This window comes from Capsicum annuum, chromosome 12 (assembly GCF_002878395.1).
Source record: "Capsicum annuum cultivar UCD-10X-F1 chromosome 12, UCD10Xv1.1, whole genome shotgun sequence".
NCBI lineage: Eukaryota > Viridiplantae > Streptophyta > Magnoliopsida > Solanales > Solanaceae > Capsicum > Capsicum annuum.
Genome location: NC_061122.1, coordinates 154,334,300 through 154,356,136, shown reverse-complemented (window position 1 = coordinate 154,356,136; position 21,837 = coordinate 154,334,300). Strand labels below are relative to the sequence as shown.

Below are 21,837 nucleotides of genomic sequence, written 5' to 3'. Positions count from 1 at the left end.
TAATAGTCTCACTATTATCAGACCATCTTCTAGAAAATGTTCTATAATATTAAGAACCAAGGTATAAACCGCATTTTGAATAGGTTGATCCTCTTCCATCTTAACTGCATACAAAATTTTGGTACGTTGGTCTAAAGTGAGATAATTATCCCACTAGAGAATTCTCATCACTTAGGAGTCGTTTGGTAGAGTGTATTGTAAAATATAATGCATGCATTAGTTAATGTGTATTACTAGTACCTTGTTTGGTACGTCTTTTTGCTTATGTATAACTAATGCAAGCATTAGTTGTATACTCATTTGTGTATTAGAGTGTGTATTAGTAATACACTCCATTTCCTATGTATTAGCAATACAAAGACTTTAAACACATGCATTAACTTATTAAATGACCTCAATACCCCTCAATTTCTTTCTCAAAATATTTAACCATTCTTTTTCCCGTCATTTTAATTTGCAATAATGAATCTTTTTAGAACATTTCACAATTTCTTTTCCCGCCATTTTAATTTACAACAATGAATAAGTTGATTTAAATAATTATAACATATTTTTGCTTTGCTTCGAGGATCTTTAAAAAGATTTAAAAAAATTAAGACTATTTTTTAATTTTACGTCTTATATTTTATTTTTATTTCGACTATGTTAATTCGTCGACATAACATTTCTGCGCAAAGACGTTGGTCTTGAAATTAATCTTAAAACCTCTACATACTAGTTCAACAATACTAATTATGTTTGAGAAGACAAAAGAACTTTGTTGCAAAAAAATGTACAAAATCAAAGAAAGGTATTTTTGTAAACAAACATTTCTTTTATAGAAATTATGTAAGATGTATTATTTCTTATACATTAAACCAAACAATGTATAAGAAATAATACATGCATAACTAATACAAGTATTACTAATGCAAGCATTACTAATACACTACATTCTGCATTGTTCTTATACACTCTACCAAACGACCCCTTAGAGATATCTGCTAATTAGATAAGCATTAAAATAAACAAGGCCATAAGTCAAACTTGTTTGAACAGTCCCTATAAGAGACTTCTTCCAATCTTGGTTTCTACCATCTCGTAAAGCTGTTATCAAGCTTTCAGGTAGACCTCTCAAAGTTAATGGTTTAAAAGCCACTTGAATTAAACCAATATGCACGAATCTATAAGATTCTCTGTAAGGGGCTAAATCATTTTTGAATAATATCCTAAAAGTAGCATGATCATTATCAACAGTAAAGAGTCTCTTCAGTTGTTTTAACAATTTGTTTAAGACCTAATTTTTCAAAAGTCCCCATTTGATATATCATTTGGGGTTGAACTTTAGGAATTGTCCACTTATTAAGTAGATCTAATTGTTGTGGCATATCATATTCTTCTTTTCTACTGTTTTTAACAGTAGTTTGTTTTCTCATGATATTCATGATAAAAGATGTGTTGAACATATAACATCTATTAATAAAAGTATCCCATGTCTCTGATACCAAGTAAGGACCAGATCGCTTCAATGATATTCCAGGAACACTTATAAGCAAAACATAAACTTATAGTTATTGCTTTAAGTCAAAACGGGTCCAAAACACGGCCTTTAACGCCCTCCTGGCTAACAAACCTTTCACATGGACCTCTGCCATGAAGCCTGAATCAAAGCTATTACTGCTTAGTATTACTAAGCTCTATTTACTTTAACTCAGATAGAATCTGTAACACTCCGCATTTCGGGCTAGAACGAAAACCGTCATTTCTATGAGTAGATGATCCAAAAGCCATAAATCCTATGCAAAATTTCCATGTTAATCATTTATGTAGTGTGAAAAATTGAATGAGCTTTCTGTTGATATAAGATTCACCCAAATCCGATACCCGGGCAAGATGTTATGGCTAATTTAAGTTCTACTCGTAAAACACCATCATTTTGGTGCTTGGCGCGTCGCGGAGGTGGTCTATTTAAACACGGCATCTTTCTCCCAAGTGACCACATTATTCATATTTTCTTCAAAAATTTATAAGAACACTCTCTAGGGTTTCCAACTAAAAACCCAAATAACTCAAGATTCAACCGTGGGTTTTCGAAACTGATTGAAGATTTGGAATCCCCAAACCGTAGGCTTCAAGAATCATCCATCAAATTTCTAAATTGAGGTACGTGGGGTTTATCCTAAAACTATATGGGCTTATTGAAAACACCCAATTATCATTTAAAAATCATCAAGCATGAATTTGTTAAAGGGGTTTTGAGATCCAAGATTTTATTATGTCTTATGCATGTTTAATGATATTGTTGTTTTGGCCTTTAGGCCTTATCCCCTTAAATTGATTTACATATATAAGTATATGTATGAAACTTGAAATTGAAGATTTGTTTAAGAGCACAAATAATGAAAAATCCCTCTCTTGTGATAACCTTATGTTTATGATCTTATGGTGATTGATTGAAATGCATGATTTATGGCTTGAAAATAGTTTACTCAAATACCATAGTATTTTGAGCACGATTTAGAGATTTAAGAGAGGGAGTTTCTTGATGTAAATATATTTTGTTAAAAGAGAGACTCGCATGAGATTAAGAGCTTTGACATGACCACCTTGCATTATTGAAAGTTTGACAAAGAGAATGCCATACATGTGTTTACATGAGTTTTAGAGAAAGAGTTCTTTGAAATGATTTATTGATATGGTGGTCCCGAATTTATGTTTTGAAAATAGAGATGGGAATATGCTAAAAATGGCTCAGAGATGTGACTTGCAAGTCAATGGTATGACGATGCCATATAAATGTATGCCATAACAGAGTTAAGAGTTTTCAGAGTATGTTTTCAGAGAATGCATGTCTTAAAGAGTTAAAAATGATCATAAAGAGAGTTAGGTGGTTGCCTGAAGAGGGCTAGAGTTCAAGTAACTCTTAGCCTAAAACCGTGATTTGCCGATCCGGGTATATTATTTTTGCGTTGGCGACGGCCGTGTGGCGTGGCAGAGTCAGAGACTCCAACCCTTGCGGCACACTTGGGTTAGAAGCTTCCCGCCGAGTCAATAACGGATTCCACATAGCCCGTGGAATTTCAGAGTTGTAGGGTATACCACCTAGCGCAGAAGTAAAACAAAGAGTGTCACAGAGTTCAGATGATTTTACAGAGTCTTTCAGAAATGCCCATGAGATTTCTTACTATATGATATGTTTATGAAATGTTTTAAATTGCTCTCATATATGTTGAATATAAATTATTATATTGGATTTACTCTGCGTACCAGTACATCTGTATTGACCCCCTACCTCCCAGGTTCGGAGGCTCAGTCCAAGGGTCCGGCTAATCAGTAGAGGGTCCCAGAGAAAAGTGATTCGTGCAGTGGTGAACCTTCTTTGTTCCAGAAGGCTTGTTATTTCAGATTATATTATTCCGTTGATTTGGTCTAGTGGGGGCCTTGTCCCAGTTTTCAAAATAGTTTTGAGATATAGTAGAGATTTCGTAGACTGAGTCAGATCTTGTAAAATGTTTTGAATTGCAGCTTTCGTTCTTATGTCTTGAATCTCAGAGTAAATGACCATGTTTCCGTATCAGATTGTATTTCCGCATCTTCTCTTATTATATGAATGTTATGCATGACTACCAGATCGAGTAGGACATTCGGGCCTTCATGGTTCGGGATGTCCGTCACGGCCAGGCCCTAGTTCGGGTCGTGACAGAATCTTATCAACTCTATCATGTAGGAAAACAATTTGTTTTTCGTAAGCATGAAAATATAATTATCCACACAATATCAAATAGGGACTTCTAAAAAATTGGGTCTTAAACAAATTGTTAAAACAACTGAAGAGACTCTTACTGCTGATAATGATCATGCTACTTTCAGGTTATTATCTAAAAATGATTTAGCTCCTTACAGAGAATCTTATAGATTCATCCATATTGGTTTAATTCAACTAGCTTTTAAACCATTAACTTTGAGAGGTCTACCTGAAAGCTTTATAGCAGCTATACGAGATGGTAGAAACCAAGATTGGAAGAAGTCTCTTGTAGGGACTGTTCAAACAAGTTTGGCTTATGACGCTGTTTTAATGCTTATCCTAATTTGCAGATATTTATTTTAATGCTTATCCTAATTCGCAGATATCTCTAAGTGATAAGAATTCTCTAAATGCTTTAATATTAAGCATTAAATTACATGGTTACAATAACATGTCAGGTACTGAGGTTATATGTATTTGTTATAGAATTTACTATAAACCTCTTTATACTTTAAATCCTATATGTAAAATGATGGATTTTAAAAATGAAACTATTCTTATAGAATCTATTTTTGGTAGTTTTAAAGTTATCGCTAGAAGACCTATTAAATGGGATGAAATTGATTTTCCCAAAGAATGGATTCTTGAGGATGCAACTCCTCCTCAGAATGAATCGAATAGCAACATTACAGAGGTTGAACAGACCGCTGACGGCACAGTTAAAATTAGATTTTCTGATTTCTTACCTCTAGTAAATAGAGCTAATAATTTGAGTGTTGCATCTGCATCTAGATTAACCGGGTCAACATCATCATATATTTCCCGTGTTGATTATATTGTTAATTCTCTATCTAGAGCATCACGTCTCAAATAAGAGAAAGTTCTAAGATGAATAATATCAGAATTGATAGATATAATATTGCTAACATTATTCTTGATATGGATCCAACTGAATCCGAAATGAATTTTACCACAGGTTTAAAATGAATCAAAACAAAATTGATTTTAGTCCGGGATCACCGGCAAGAAAAAAGATCTCAGATGAGTTCTCTAAATCAAGATGGGAACTCTTCAGAAATTGTTTTTTTTTCAAAGCTTTAATAAAGAAGAAAAAACTACTTTCCAGGAAAATTTTTATAAAGATCTTTCTGTTTCACAATATAATGATTGCTTTTGTTCCTTGGTTTATGGCCAAATATGTGGATAATTATATTTTCATGCTTACGAAAGACTTTAAATTAAGTACTGGTGAAATCACCACATCAGTCTTTCCCCCAACAATCTTTTCAAATTGAAAAGGATAACAAAGTAGTATATTTTACTGCATTTGCTAAATTGCTTGAGAATGATACTGCTCTTATTACTTCTCAACATGTCAATATGATGTTAAAACAACATAATTATGCTAATATTTATATGAGCATATTAGGTGAACAAATTGTTTCCCTACATGAGAGAGTTGATAAGATTCTGAGTTAAAGAAAATAGAGCTTAGTAATACTAAGCAGAAAGACCAAAAAGACCAAGTTGCTCTTGCTACTACTAGTATTTAGCCTCCCCCTAATATTAGGGATTTTAAGCAAGGCATCGACTTAGATAATATAGAAAAATTGTTAGAAGAAAAATTCCGTGGATTGAAGATTAATCCTATCCACAGTGAGAGAAAAACATAGGACAAATCAGGTTCTAGTAATGTTAATAAAATCTCAAAACAAATTGCGAGGAAACCAGTCCAAAGGATGTTTTATTATCCTAGACCAACTCCCCAAGATATTCTATTAGAAGAGCAAGAATTGCTCACTCCTAATAGTTTTAGGGAAAACGAAATCTATGAATGGAACATAGATGGTTTCACTGATAGACAAATTTCTACTGTAGTACATCGAATGTTGATGTACAGTACGATTTGCAAGGTTCATAAGGATAATAATGATAAGACTATTGTAGAAATGATTACTACAGGATTCACAGGTCAGCTAAAAGGCTGGTGGAATAACTATCTCACTTTAGACCAACGCGCCAAAATTTTGCATACGGTTAAGATGGAAAAGGGCCAACCAGTTCTAAATGAGGTTTACACCTTGGTTCTTAATATTATAGAACATTTTTCTGGAAGATGGTCTGATAACAATGAGACTATCAGAACTATGTTCCAAAACCTGAGATGTAAGACTCTCACATCTTTTAGATGGTACAAGGATGTATTCCTGTCAAGAGTCATGGAATTACCACAAAGTAATAGCTCTCACTGAAAGTCCAAATTTATAGATGGCCTTCCAATGTTATTTGCTGAAAGAGTTAGAAAAGTTCTTAGAGGACCTTCCTTAAGTATTAACTATGATGAGTACACTTATGGAAAGTTGATCAATGTTTGTACTCAAGAAGGTCTGGTCTTATGTAATGAGATAAAGTTGAATCAGCAAGTTAAGAAGTATTGTCTTAATGAAAGACAACAACTAGGAGAATTCTGTGAACAATTTGTCATAGATATTCCTAGGAGTGCTAAAGAGCATTATAGGCATAAGAAGAAAAAATTCTCTCAGGGTAGAAAGGCTAAGAGAATTGAGAAAAAATATAGGAGGAAAAGGGATTATAAAACCAAGAAGGATTTTATCAAATCTACGAAAACGAATGCTCGCTACAGATGTGGTAGAGTAGGCCACTTTGCGAAAGATTGCAAAGTCAAGGAGAAAATTAACAGTCTCATGATTGATGAGGAAATAAAAGACTTTGTGCAAGATATTCCTTAATTCCTCTCCGGAAAATTCTAGCTCGGACCATAGCGATAATGAGAAAGAACATTCATCTACGGATGAAGAACTACGGGTCCTTCATAATGAAGATTATATGCCTTCAGAAGACGAATGTCTTCCATGCCAACAAGGACAACCTTGTAATAACAAGAAGATGTTTTCTACAACATTTACTCTCAATTTCAAGATTTGGAAGTTAATGTCTTAAAGGAAGACAGATTAGTAGCTCTTTTAGAAATGCTAAAAAATCTGAGCCAAGAGGATGACCAACCCTCTACTAGTTCTTCTAAAGAACCGGAGGAAATACCGTCCCAAAGGGCTTCTCAAAGAAAGACAGAAAATGGTTGCTGTCCCGGCAACAACCCAAGATCTAAAGATTGAGATTGATAATCTCAAGAAGGAAATATCTTTCCTTAAAGATCATAATATAGTTTTGGACAAAAGAGTTTCTATATTAGAAAACCTAAGTGTCATACCTACAGAGGTAAGTCATAATCCTACCTTACCTAAAGAATGATTCCTTCAAACGTTAGAAGCAGTTACTCAGCAACATTTTTATGCTAAAGTAATTCTTTTAATTGATTATAATTATAAAAAAGAATTTACTGCTCTAATTGAAAGAGAGGCGGGTTGCAATTGCATCCAAGAAGGTCTATTACCTTCAAAGTATTTTGAAAAAACCACTCATGTCCTGAGAAATGCTAGTGGTCATAAGATGGGGTAGAATACGAAATCCCCAAGGCATATATTTGTCGATAAAATATGCATACCAGAAACTTTTGTACTGATAAAAAATATCAGCAACAATCATTCTGGGAAAACCATGGTTTGTCCATCTGTATTCCATTACTCGGTGGGATGAAAATGGGCTAATTCGCACCTTTAATAATAAGGAAATCAAGTTTGAATGGTGTGAACCACCTTATATTAGATATATAAATTTGATTAAAGAAAAAATACTTTCCAAAAATAGGCAAGTGGATTTTTTTAAAAATGAAATTTGTAGTTTGACAATAGAACAAACTCTTCAAAATCCGAAATTGATAGTAAAAATAGATTTTCTGAAAAACCAGTTTTCTCTAGAAATATGTGGAGACCATCCAAATGCTTTTTGGCAAAGAAAAAAGCATGTGGTTAGTCTTCCATATGAAGACAGCTTTCAAGAGGGTAATATCCCCACTAATGCAAGACCTTGCCAAATGAATTCTGAATATTTAGAATTGTGCAAAAAAGAAATTGATTCTCTTTTGCATAAAGGTCTCATACGACCTTCTAAATCTCAGGTATCCGATTCCTAATAAGGACTTACTGGATAGATTATATGATGCACTAATATTTTCAAAATTTGATTTGAAATCAGGTTATTGGCAAATCCAAATATTAGAGGCAGATAAATATAAGACTGTTTTTAATGTTCTTATGGGACAACTCGAATGAAATGTCATGTCGTTTAGACTAAGGAATGCTTCTTCGGAATTCCAGAACATTATGAATGATATATTTATGCCTTATAGCAACTTCATAATTGTTTACATTGATGACATCTTGGTGTTCTCAAAAAATATTAAGACACTTTAAACATCTGAATCTTTTCAAGATCATTATACATAATGGTTTGGTTATATCTAAACCAAAGATGTTTCTATTCCAGACGAAAGTCGAATTTTTAGGTCATAATATTGACCAAGGGAAAATTGTCCCTATCAACAGAAGCATAGAATTTGCTTCTAAATTTTTAGATATTATAACAGACAAAAACCCAATTACAGAGATTTCTGGATAGTCTGAATTATATATCTTCCTTTATGAAGGATCTTGCTAAAGATACAACTATTTTATATGATAGATTAAAAAAGAGTCCAAATACATGGATAAGGAGTCATACTCAACAACAACAACAACAACAAACCCAGTGTATTCCCACTTTGTGGGGTCTGGGGGGGGTAAGATGTACGCAGTCCATACCTCTACCTCTGATGAAGTAGAAAGGCTGTTTCCGAAAGACCCCCGGCTCAAGTCACGAGATATCACACAAACACATAGTACAGCACAGAAGCAGATGACATAACATAGATACGGCACCCATAAGGAATATAAAACAGAGTAAAGCAGGAATGCAGGAATATAAAGCAGAGGAAAGCACACAGATTCGTAATAAACATGGAACACGGAACACGAAACACTGAATACGGAATCATAACAGGAATACACCCCCACCAATTCATTCCCTACACTAGCGACCCGAACTGGCCCTAATCCTCTGCCGTAATTCGCATCTTCCAGACCTTCCTATCTAGGGTCATGTCCTCGGTGAGCTGTAACTGTTCCATGTCCCGCCTAATCACCTCACCCCAGTACTTCTTCGGTCTACCCCTTCCCCGTCTAAAACCATCCAACACTAGCCTCTCACACCTACGGACCGGGGCATCCATGCCCCTCCTCTTCACGTGTCCGAACCATCTCAATCGTGCTTCCCGCATCTTACACTCCACTGAAGTCACACCAACCTTCTCCCGGATAGTCTCATTCCGAACTCTATCCCCTCGGGTCAGTCCACACATCAGCGCAACATCCGCATTTCTGCCACCTTCATTTTTTGGATGTGGGAGTTCTTAACTGGCCAACACTCCGCTCCATACAGCAAGGCCGGACGGACTACCACCCTATAGAATTTGCCTTTAAGCTTGGGCGGCACCTTCTTATCACACAGCACCCCCGATGCGAGTTTCCACTTCATCCATCCCGCCCCAATACGGTGCGAGACATCCTCGTCAATCTCACCGTTACTCTGGATCACGGACCCGAGATACTTGAACTTATCCCTCTTCCCTACCTCCTGTGCTTCTAGCGTCACTCCTACCTCATTCTCCCGCCTCACGTCATTAAACTTACATTCCACATACTCTGTCTTGGTTCTGCTCACCCTGAACCCTTTAGACTCCAGAGTTTGCCTCCACAACTCTAATTTGTCATTCACACCCCCTCGAGTCTCATCTATCAGGACTACATCGTCTGCAAAAAGCATACACCACGGCACCTCCCCTTGGATACGCCGCGTCAACACATCCATTACTAACGCAAACAAAAAGGGACTAAGAGTAGATCCCTGATGCAATCCTGTCAGGACAGTGAAATGCTCTGAGTCTCCTCCCGCCGTCCTCACCTGGGTTTTCGCTCCCTCATACATATCCTTAATTACTCTAATATATGTCTGCGGTACTCCACTCACCTCCAAGCATCTCCAAAGCACTTCCCTGGGGACTTTGTCGTACGCCTTTTCCAGGTCGATGAACACCATGTGCAGATCCTTCTTCCTCTCCCTATACTGCTCCACCAACCTCCGTACCAGGTGGATTGCCTCCGTCGTCGAGCGGCCGGGCATAAATCCGAACTGGTTTTCCGAAATAGACACTATCCGTCTCAGCCTCACCTCGACCACTCTCTCCCATATCTTCATAGAGTGACTCAGTAACTTAATCCCCCTATAGTTATTGCAACACTGAATGTCCCCCTTATTCTTATAGAGGGGGATCATGGTACTCCACCTCCACGCCTCGGGCATCTTTGCCGTCCTGAAAATTTCATTGAACAATGCAGTCAACCACCTTACACCAGCCTCTCCAACGAACTTCCAAAACTCCACCGGTATCTCATCCGGCCCCGTCGCCCTACCCCTTCGCATCCTGCGGACTGCCTGTCTAACCTCGTCTACCTTAAAACGTCTACAATAGCTAAAATCCCGACACTCCCCTGAGTGCTTCAGTTCCCCTAACACAATAGCTCTGTCCCCCTCATCATTCAAGAGCCTATAAAAGTACGACTGCCATCTCTTCTTTATGTGACCGTCCTCCACCAACACTCTACCGTCCTCCCCCTTAATGCACCTCACCTGATCGAGGTCCCGACCTTCCTCTCCCTAGCCTTAGCGAGTCGGAACAACTTTTTCTCCCCTCCTTTCCCCTGTAACCCTGCATACAAGCTCTCAAAAGCGGCCGCCTTAGCTGCCGTGACCGCTGACTTCGCCTCCTTCCTCGCTAGCTTGTACTCTTTCCTGTTTACCCGCTTCTCTTCTTCGTCCTTGCTTTCCACCAACTTAGCATACGCCTCTTTCTTGGTCTCCACTTTCTTCCCCACCTCTTCATTCCACCACCAATCCCCCCGATGATGTCCGGCCCGGCCCCTAGAAACACCCAACACCTCCCTTGCATTCTCCCTGATGCACGTTGCCGCCCTGTCCCACATACTATCCACGTCCCCCCTACACTCCCACACCCCCATTCCCGCCAACCTCTCCCCTATCTCCCACGCATTCACTGGCGTCAAGCCGCCCCACTTAATTCTCGGTCTACACTCCTTACTCCTCCTCTTTCTATTCTTCTTTATACCCAAATCCATAACCAAGAGCCTATGTTGGGTCGAAAGATTCTCACTCGGGATGACTTTACAGTCTTTACACAACGCCCTATCCCCTTTCCTAAGCAACAAAAAGTCAATCTGGGTCCTGGCTATCGCGCTCCGAAAAGTGATCAGGTGCTCGTCCTTCTTCGGGAAGCCCGAGTTCACCACCACCAGCCCAAACGCCCTCGCAAACTCCAATAGGGTCGCACCCTCTTCATTTCTCTCCCCAAAACCAAAACCACCATGCACATCCCCAAAGCCTCCCGGTAGCGCCCCGATGTGCCCGTTGAAATCCCCCGCTACAACAATCATACTCGCGCAGTAAAAAATATTAAGGCAAAGGTTAGTAACGTACCATGCCTTACACTAGCAAATCCAAATTGGGACAAATAATCGAAACTAATGCCTCGGATATTGGCTACGGTGGGATTTCAAAACAATATTCCCTACAGGACAAACAAGCCTACATCCAAGTTTATTCTGGAAAATGGAATACTAGCCAGAAGAATTATGCAACTGTTGCTAAGACAATCCTTGCGATAGTTAAATGTGTTTTAAAATTCCAAGGTGATTTATATAACCAAAAGTTTTTAATAAAAACTAAGTGTCAGGCTACTAAGTTTATATTTAATAAAAATTGTAAACACGATGTGTCCAAACAAATATTCGCAAAATGGCAAGCTTTATTAGCTCTATTTGTTTTCGAAATTCTATATTTAATGGGATCAGATAATAATCTTCCCAACATTCTCACTAGAGAGTATCTAACCTAATGTCTTCCATGTTATACAGGATGGCATCTCAAGGTTCACCCTCCTCTAATAGAGGCCCGAGAAAAGGCAGAGGAAATATCCTTGCCCGGATAGGAAACCAAAGGCTAATAGCCACAAGTATTGCAAGCTCATCTGATCCTAATACGGATCAACAACTGTACAAGGACTTCTTCGAATTTATAAAATCCAAGAAAGGTAAGAATGTTGTCCCTTCATACTCCAGTGCTCTCACTGATGATAATAATTAAAGTATTGAGCTCTGTGAGCAAAATGAAGCAGATGAAGTTCTATTCATTCTGGAAAACAATGATCTTAGATGGAGAGATAAATCCATGGCAGTTGAGGCAATGGTATTTGGATAATACATCGTATGCCACAACTACATACAAATATCGTATGCACTATGAGATAATATTATCTCAAACAAGGTCAGCTGAAATTCAGCATTTTTATACGGCTACCATAGTAAAGAAAGACTAGTTTTTCTAAAATTATCATTAAAAAGATTTTTACTCTAGAAGAGTGGGGAATAAGTACTCTTAAGGAGAAAGATTATATGCATCCAGAACAAAAGGTCTCGGTAAAATTCAATTACTGGGATTGTGTTGAAAGCTTTAATAAAGCCTTATTATACGAAAATCCTAATAGGAAACATTTGTGCTTTATCAAGGTCTGTGGAAATATCTACAAACAAAGCATCCCAAATTGGTTTGTGCAATGGTGGACCTATTATGGTCCTTCAACAAAAATTTTGCCAGAACCTTTTAAAAGTTTATATACTGATTGGAACGAAGTGTCTCCGATTCTTCTCAAACTGCAAAAAAATGATATCTACTTTAAAGGAATGTCGACAATGTATTTCTTTATTGAATTTTCTATCCCATGGATTATGAAATGGTCCGTGGAAGTAAAACCTAACCTTGACAATTTTCAATGTTTGAAAAGAATTTTTTATACAAAATTCTGGAACAAACAATTAAAAAACAGCTGATGGACATATCCATGGCGAACAACTTATTGATTCTATAAAAACAGTCATTACCCAATACAGAGAACAAAGGGATATGGCCCTATTACATGAACAAGATGAATTTAGTCCATTTAAAAGCATTGCCCGAAAATTTCAAATGAAGAAAGGGATTGTATCAAAATCCAAAATGATTGCCTCGTATATGGAGGAAGTCAAAAAAGATTTAATAAGAAACCTAAACAGAGAAAATGCTTCGGATAAATTCATGGCATCTGCAGGTCATACCACAGATAACGAAGAAGACTATTTAGCTGGGGAATCCCAAAGTATCCAGAGTAATGAAGAATAAGACCTGCATGAATATTTGAAAAAGGTTCAAGACACATTGGAAGAATCTTCCAAATCAACAAAAAGCAAAGAAAAGATATGAACTAAACTGATTGAGAAGACCCCACTATCAATTGTATTATTGGGGGGCAATACCATGTGGACAACAGCTTTTATAAAGCATGTACAGTAAAGGTCACTTTCTTTTATAAAGTAAAGGTCACTTCTGTAATAGTAAAGGCCAACTAGGAATAGTAAAGGCCATTTTATTTTGCCTTGAGTATCCGCTATATAAGGATCCCATTTTTCATTTTGTAAGGATGGGCTTTGGAGAAACTCCTCTCTCTCTCTACTACTCTAAGCATCCTTCTCTTGTAATATATTAATCTTGAAATAAAAGTTTTTAGTTCTGGTCACACCCATCCAGCTTAAGGTATTTTTATAAATTATTTATCTTATTTTTATTACTTGTCATATCAGCCAAATGATAGGCTAAATACCTTGTGTTGAACTATAACATACTAAGCTATTAGTGCGGTATGGCAAGAGTTACTTAAATAAGAATCAAATCACCCAATGATATTAAGGTTGCAAGATATAAACCTGCATTAATAGCTTTGATTCAGGCTTCATGCCGAAGGTCCATGTGAAAGGTCTATTAGCCAGAAGGGCGTTGAAGGCCATGTTTTGGACCCATTTTGAATTAAAGCTATAACTATAAGTTTATGTTTTGCTTGTAAATGTTCCTAGAATATCATTGAAGTGCCCTGGTCCTTACTTGCGTTACTTGGTATCAGAGCCATGGGATACATCCAGCAATAGAGGTGATATGTTTAACATATCTTTTATCATGAATGTCATGAGAAAACAGACAACTGTTAGAAACAGTAGAAAAGAAGAAATGATATGCCACAACAATTGGATCTACTTAATACTGAGGAGGGCAAGGTGTTCCCGTTTGACATTTGAAGATATAAAAGGGCGAGAATTGGAAAGTGTGTGTCCATCACTATGGGAATCAGTTAGAACCACTCAACTTCCATAGGACTAATTATGCTTTACTACCCCTAACCCATTAAAAAAACTTAATTTGAAGTTGGGAGAGCAGTAGATTTAGAGATGTAACAATAATATAATAGAATTGAATGCAGAACTGTGATTATTATAAAATATGGAAAAGTAACAGTAGTATTTTAGGGAAGATTTTAAATGACCATGAATCTGAGGGGGAGGAAAATGGAAAGTCAAGTCACCTAGTGTGGAGGGTGCAGATATACTATTTTTTAAAAGACTCCTGCACTACAACTACGTATAGATAAAAAAGAAAAAAAATACAGTAAGATGTACAGTACTGAAGTAGTGAAGTGAAGCAACAATAATCAGATGCTGCAAAATTGATTGCAGATGCAGCACCTATTGCTTCTGAAGAACACCCTATGCTACTTGGTGAAGCACCTCTGAACCCCAAGGCTAACAGAGAGAAAATGACCCAAATCATGTTTGACACTTTCGATGTGCCTACCATATATGTTGCTGTTCAGGCAGTCTTGTCTCTTCATGTCAGTCAGTGACGGACCCAGGATTTAGGGGTTGTGGGTGTCCGGGAGGTTCGAACACACATATTGATGCCCAAAGTTTTAGGGTTTCGCCCAGAAACCAAAGCACCCACCTAATCTTCTTGGTTTTCAAGGTACTTTTTTAAATCCTATAACAATTTTTATCCATTTCTTATATAATTATACTTTGTCTATGTCGGGTCTAACGGGTGCCGGAGCACCACAAAATTCAACATGGGTCCGCCCGTGAAGTCAGTGACCAATCAACAGGTATCGATAATGGTATAGAATACAGTGCCAATTTATGTGTGCCCTTCCAATGCAATCACTTGATTGGATCTTGCTAGCTGTGATCTTGCAGATTATTTGATCAATATCATAATGAGGAGACGGTATTAATCCACCACTAGCCCTGTTGTTTGCGATGTGAAAAATTAACTAGCACATCTGTTGTTGAGAAAAGCTATGCCAGGTAACCAGGTGATTACAAATGGAGCAGAGAGATTTAGATGCCCAGAAGTCTTGTTCATGTCATCACTCAGTTGGAATAGAAGCTACTAGAATCTGCGAAACAACTCACTGTTCCATCATGAAGTGTGATATTGATATCAGAAAGGACCTTTATCGTAGCATTGTCCTCAATGGTGGAACCACTTGTTTCCTGGTATTGCTGACCGAATGACCCCTGGGCAGCACACGTGCTACAATGGACCTTGGGTGGGGAACTACTTTGATGGTTGTCGCAATGGCCTTATTTGCGGTATTCCTATCTATTATTTTGGAGATATATAGTTCTTTAATTTTTTTTCATAACCGTGGTATCTGGGCCAACTTTCACACACCTCGACTAAATCCACGGATACCTCCCACTAGCAACAGATATCAGGTAACTCTGTCCAACAAGGCTAGGACAAATAGGGAGAATCACTTAGTATTTTTTTTGTCTTGGATTTGAACTAAGACTTCAAGTTCTCAACCCACTTCATTGACCATTAGGCCACACCCTTGGGTGCAAAATCTTTGGAAATTTAATGAATCAGATTCAAAGAAAATTAGCACCCTTGCTCCAGCAGCATGAAGATCATGGTGACAGCTCCTGAATGAAAGTATAGAGTCTGGATAAGAGGATCCCTCTTAGCTTCTCTCAATACGTTCCAGCAAATGAGGATAACAATGTGCGAAGATGTCGAACCTCTCCCTTCCATTGTTCATTGGAAATGTTTTTTAAGTAAAGGCTGTTTATGCAAGCGGGAAGTTATGGGCAGTGAGGAAAACATTAGGAACATACGGTAAAAGTCTCTGCTTTTGTTTTGCTAGACATATTAAGCAATTGGAATGACATGGAGAAAATCTAGGATCACCCTATACAACCCTTTATTATTTTTTTTATGACGGTGGTGTCTGGTTCCTCAACTTCTCTTCCATTGTGTACCTGCTACCTCCTACTAGCTACCCACTAAGCTTATGCAACTGGAGATATCTCTACCTCCACTGATATTTGAACCTGACTTCATGGTTCTCCAACTTTATTGACTACTAGGTCAAACCCTTGGGTGCTCCCTATACGTACTGAATCCCAAAACTAAAAGAGAGAACATGACCCAAGTCATGTTTGAAACTTTTAGTGTATCTACACCATGTATCTTGCTACTTGGGCAATCTTGTCTCTTTAAGCCTGTGGCCGTATGACAAGTTGTATTGTTCTTGATCCGAATGGTAGCATGAGACAAAGTGCCAATGAGAAAAGAGGATAGGTCATGTGGAAAGCACCCTCCACCTCCCACTTTTATAATTGTCAGTTCGAGTCACCATGTCACTGTATCAACAACAAAGAAAGAGACACACAATGCAAATTTACGAAGGTTATGTCCTTCCCATGCAATCCTTCGAGTGGATCTTGTAGGTCGTGATCTTACTGATTATTTGGGTGAACCCGAAGAAGAGAGAATATCCATTCATTGTCGAGTCCCACATAATTGGTCTCTTTCTATGGTCTCAGGAATTAATCACCCCTTGATCTAGTATTTTGGGTTGAGTTAGGCTCAAGATCCATTTCTTTATCATGACATCAAAGCTAGGCCCGTCCCAATATTACTCATTCGATGTTGCGGCCCCATCTTATATAGTTCACACTCCAGATGTCCAAGATTGGACATATTGGACATCTTGGCATTCAGGGTGAGGGGTGCTGAATCCCACATTGATGGGATGGGGAGAAAAAGGTCATTTTATATGTACGATATTGGGAAATTCTTACCTCTTGAGCTAACTTTTAGGTAACAACACCTATAGTGATTATTCAATTTTGGTGCATTTTGACCATTTTACCCCCACTTTATGGTATTTGTGGTCTGCCGGTGTTGGTGTCATCGTTCCTAAGGTGGTTGGTTGAGTATTATGCGAGTTTTTCATTTTCGGAGGTTGGGAATTTGGTAGAGTTGACTTCGGTCAACATTTCGTGATATAAAAGTCGTTTGGGAATTCAATTAGCTTCGGAATGTCATTTTAGGATTAGTAGGACTTGGGGTTCGGGTCTCATGGTGTTCGTATGGATTTTGAGAAGTCGGTTATCTAGTGTCCACAGATTTATTCACGATGGAAGAAAGCATTTCCAAGAGCTTCACAATTAAACTACTAGGAGTTCAGAATCTTCACAATTAATTTGATAGTAGGACCAACGGAGAAGATTGTATTCACCCTATTCAAAACTTTCAACTTAATTCTACAACAGTTTGTTTGATGCTAGCAGTAGCATATAATCTCAACAAGTGATTGCTTATCACGTACAAAAGAGAGAGATTTTCATAATTGATGATGTCTGGACCAACTTGCACGCTCCTCAACCATTCAACTGAGCAATTTGTCAAATCCACTAGCACAAGATTGTGAAAGTAATCCTGCTCGTCAATGTCACAGCAAATGAGCTCATATTGAGCTTATAACTTCGAAGCTGAGATCCCCGAATTGTCACTCCCATGCTTCAACCGCTGTGTCATCTCCTTTGGGACTATGTACCATATAGCAATATCTTTTCAAACTACCAAAAACTTAGTTATGTGACCAAAATAAAAGATCAAGTTCTATTTATAAAATCTCTGCCAAAGTCTAAGCTCTCAAACTTCCCATACCAATTTCACTCTTTTTTTTTTTTTTTTTTGGAAACTGGTAACTTTACTTCTCATAAAAATTTCTAAGCCCACACCTGCCATAAGGAGTTCTTTTGTGATTATTATATCAGTCAGCTTGCACCCACACCTACCAGGTTTATCATGTAAGCAAAAGCAGAAATTTTCCAGTATATACTATATACAACTTAGCAATTCATCACAAAAAAACAACATGAATTCTTGAATTCACCCTAATATACTCTTCATCCTAGTTGTCATTTCTAATTGCCAGTAAACGATTTCCATAAAGCAAAAAAGAAGAGAGACAGACAGAGACAAAGTATGAATGGCTATTAGAGCCGGTAGCTAATAATCCTATAACTTGCATTTGCATAATGTACTTCTGAAAGCAAGAGATGCAAGGATTGGAATCATGCACCACACTACACATTTGTACTCTAGGAGATGATCCATATGAAGAGTAAGATTTGATTCAGAATTGTTGCCACTGTTTCATTTATAAACGTGACAACATATATTAGAAGATGACTATCTTAAAAAAAATCAAGCCACAGGAAAAGACCTCATACAACAACAGCAACTACTACTACTACACCTCAATCACAAGCACAACAAAGACCTCATGCCACCATAAAATCTTTGGTTTTCCAAATGCAAATAAACAGTAAGGTACATGAAAATATGAAAGATATCACCTCAAAGTCTTTCTTTTCATCCTTGAAGCTAGGGTTCTCACACCTCTCCTCTTCCTTCAGCAAAGGGGACACAGCCTTTGATTTTGTAAACTCAGAAGGTGTATTAGGAATCCCATTTTCCGGATAAAGATCAGAACCTGGTAGCCTCTTCCGCTTGTAAGTTAAGAACACTTTTTTCCGAATCATTAGGTTATTGAAAGGTCAGACAGAGAGATGCAGATACTTCCACAGCAAACTTAAAACAACTTGAATTGCAAAGTCGTTGACTTGAAGCTGAAGCTAGAAGATATATATGCTGCAAAAATCATGAAAAGAAGTTACATCAAAATGACATCATGTGAGCTCAACATTATTGGAACCACTTTTCACCTCATCAAGGACTCGTTATTGAATTATAAAAATGTGCTTTTTACAATCTTGGCAGACAAAAAGGGAGGAACAACAACAACAACAACATTCCCAGTGTATTCCCACATAGTGGAGTCTGGGTAGGGTAGAGTGTACGCAGAGCATACCACTACCTCAGATAAAGTAGAGAGGTTGTTTTCAATAGACCGCCGGCTTAGGACCGATAGTAGTATAATAAACACAAATCATAAATGCATATAAACTAGTAACGTCTACAAAATAATACTACAGCTACAAGATAATACTAAAAACTATCTATCCGAAATCATAGACATCACTCAATACCACGAACAAGAAACTTCAGACACAAATAAAGAACACTCCCCTATTGTTACCGACGCACTCTCATCCCCTAACCCTCTACCCTAATCCAGGTTTTTCACACCTTCCTATTAAAGGTCATGTCCTCCGTAAGCTATAACTGCTCTATATCATGCCTAATCACCTCCCTCCAGTATTTCTTTAGCCTACCTCTACCCCGCTTAAAACCATCCATAGCCAGTGTCTCACATCTCCGGAATGGAGCATCCGAACCCCTCCTCATCACATGCCCAAACCAACGTAACCTTACTTCTCGCATCTTATCCTTCACCGAGGCCACTCCCACCTTCTCTCGAATAATCTCAGTCCTTACCCTATCTTTCCTAGTATGGCCGCACATCCATCGCAACATCCTCATCTCTGTCACCTTCAACTTTTGGATATGGGAGTTCTTAATTGTCCAACATTCCACTCCATACAACATAGTCGGCCGAACTGCCACTCTGTAGAACTTCCCTTAAAGCTTCAGGGGCACCTTCTTATCACATAAAACTCCCGAAGCGAGCCTCAATTTCAACCACCCAACCCCAATACGATACGTGACATCCTCATCAATCTCACCATTGCCCTGAATCATAGACCCCAGATACTTGAAACTCTCCTTCTTCTGAATGGCCTGAGAGTCCAGCTTTACAACCACATCAGCCTCCGGCAACACATCACTAAACTTACACTCCAAGTACTCCGTCTTGATCCTACTTAACCGAAATCCTTTAGACTCGAGGGTTTGTCTCCAAATCTCCAACTTATCATTTACTCCTCCCCGAGTCTCGTCAATCAAAACCACATCATCGGCAAATAATATACACCAAGGTACCTCCCCTTGAATATATCGCGTCAAAACATCCATCACCAAGGCAAATAAAAAAGGGCTAAGAGTCGATCCCTGATGCAACCCTATAAAAACCGGAAAGTGCTCACCCGAGTCTTCGCGCCATCATACATGTCCTAAATCGACCTAATGTACGCCATGGGCACCCCTCTAGCCCCCGAGCACCTCCATAAGAAACATTTACTCTTCAACCTAAAACCATTGCAATAACCATATATTTTGAGCTAGTATGTTCAATTCAACGACGATGGTTATAAGAAAAAAAGGCAGTCCAGTGCAGTAGAGCTCCCGCTAAATGCAGGGTCTGGAGAAGGGCCGGATCACAACAGTCTATCTTACGCAACCTTACCTTAGATTTCTGCAAGAGTTGTTCGACGGCCAGAACCCTTGCCCTCTTGGTCACTTTACTAGTTACTCCAAAGCTCCCCTTCTCAAGAACGATGGTTATAGGAATTCCTAAATAAGCAGGAGTAAAACAGAACTTACAGCTAAAACTTTTCAGAATTCACAACTTATCAAGCGCTTATTATCAACAACATTCGTTAAACTTAGCAGACTCCAAAGCATCTTTTAACATGCCTAACTGTAACTACCATTATTTATCTTCTTGGCCGAAACATTTAAAAATAACACACACAAAAAAAAATAATAATGATAAATAGCTTAGACCCAACTTAGAGGACCAAGAAATTTGAAGTACCAACATGCACGTCTTCTCATTTTTGTCAAAAGAATGAACAAAAAGAAATACCCGAAGGGAAGGGAAAATAAAGTTGGTACTCCCAAGGCAGCAGACAATTCAAAAAATAAAAGCATGCGTCAGCAACTAGAGTGATTAAAATGTAATTTTCCCACTTGAAAAGCTCAAAATAAGGGGGGGGGGGGGTGGGGGGGGGCGGGGTGGGGGGGGGGGGGGGGAACAAAGGATAATGAGTACTCTACACTGTATATATACACACTCAAAGCAAAGCATAATTTGACATCTTTCTAAAAAAGTAGAAGAGTTGGAATAAGGAGTAAGAAGTTACGGAGATACTCGCCGGCGATAAGGGGAGTTAAAGGGAGAGAATGAAAACTTTCCGACAGCAAATCTCTGTTCAGAGTGTCTAGTTGTACTGAGAATTGTCTTCTCTAGAGTACTGTGCGATTAAAGGGTAGGAGAGATAGTATGTATGCTCTCTTTTTGGTCTCTTTCAGTATTCAGCTTTTTCTTTATGACACAAAAAATTAAAGTAAAAAAGGTAAATTCACTCCAAGATGGGTTAAAATTAAATGTACAACTTTTTTTGTTTTACTTTCTTTCTGTGTTTATACACGGAAAAAACAGTGTTCTCATTTCCGGGTTATGATCGAAACATCTAATCTTCACAATTATTCTTCATTAAGTTAGTATTTGATGTAAATTTTGAATGGAAGGATTTTCAAATATTTATTAGATTATGAATTTAATCAAAATTTAAAATATGATCTTTAAATATTTTTAAATTTTCAAAAATTGGTCCAATTTTTCATATTTCTACTCACAAAACTTTAAATTCTTTTTAATTGAAATGCTTCTCAAAACATAATCTTAAATTCCAAAAGTCACTATTTCAAAAAATCAAATTTTCAAATTTCAAATTACAACTTTAAAATCTAAGACCAAATAGAATCTACTATTCTTCTCATAGTTTTTTGCTCTTAATTTTTCTTATCTAAAAAATAGAAATAAATGAGATTCAAACGGAAAGTAGTTAATTTTAGCTTGGGGAATAAATACTCTCTCCATTTCAAGTTCTTTGGCACCCATCATAAAATAATTATTTCTATTTACTTGTTGAGTTTATGAAATCAAAAAAATTCGATTATATCTTTTTTCTATCCTTGGTATTAAGGACCCGTTTGGCAATGAAAATAAAAAATATATTCACTTTATTTGGTATTTTTAAAATGAAAAATAGAATTGAAGTTGT

The 21,837-nt window shown here is 37.7% G+C and overlaps 1 protein-coding gene across 7 annotated transcripts in view; it reads right to left on the bottom strand.

Annotated features, from left to right (window-relative positions):
• Positions 1-21,254, bottom strand: part of LOC107850579 — a 33,317-nt gene extending 12,063 nt beyond the window's left edge. Inside the window, exons 1-2 of one of the 7 annotated variants that reach the window (XM_047400426.1) lie at positions 20,926-21,254; positions 18,325-18,619 (exon numbers count right to left, since the gene is read on the bottom strand). In XM_047400426.1, coding sequence (XP_047256382.1) covers positions 18,325-18,510 — 186 coding nt within the window. In that variant the 5' untranslated portion in view covers positions 18,511-18,619; positions 20,926-21,254. Of the gene's footprint in view, positions 1-18,324; positions 18,620-20,234; positions 20,522-20,636; positions 20,656-20,913 lie in introns of those variants that run through there. The other 6 variants (XM_016695196.2, XM_016695194.2, XM_047400427.1 and 3 more) reach the window with 6 other exon arrangements.
• Positions 21,255-21,837: the final 583 nt, after the last annotated feature.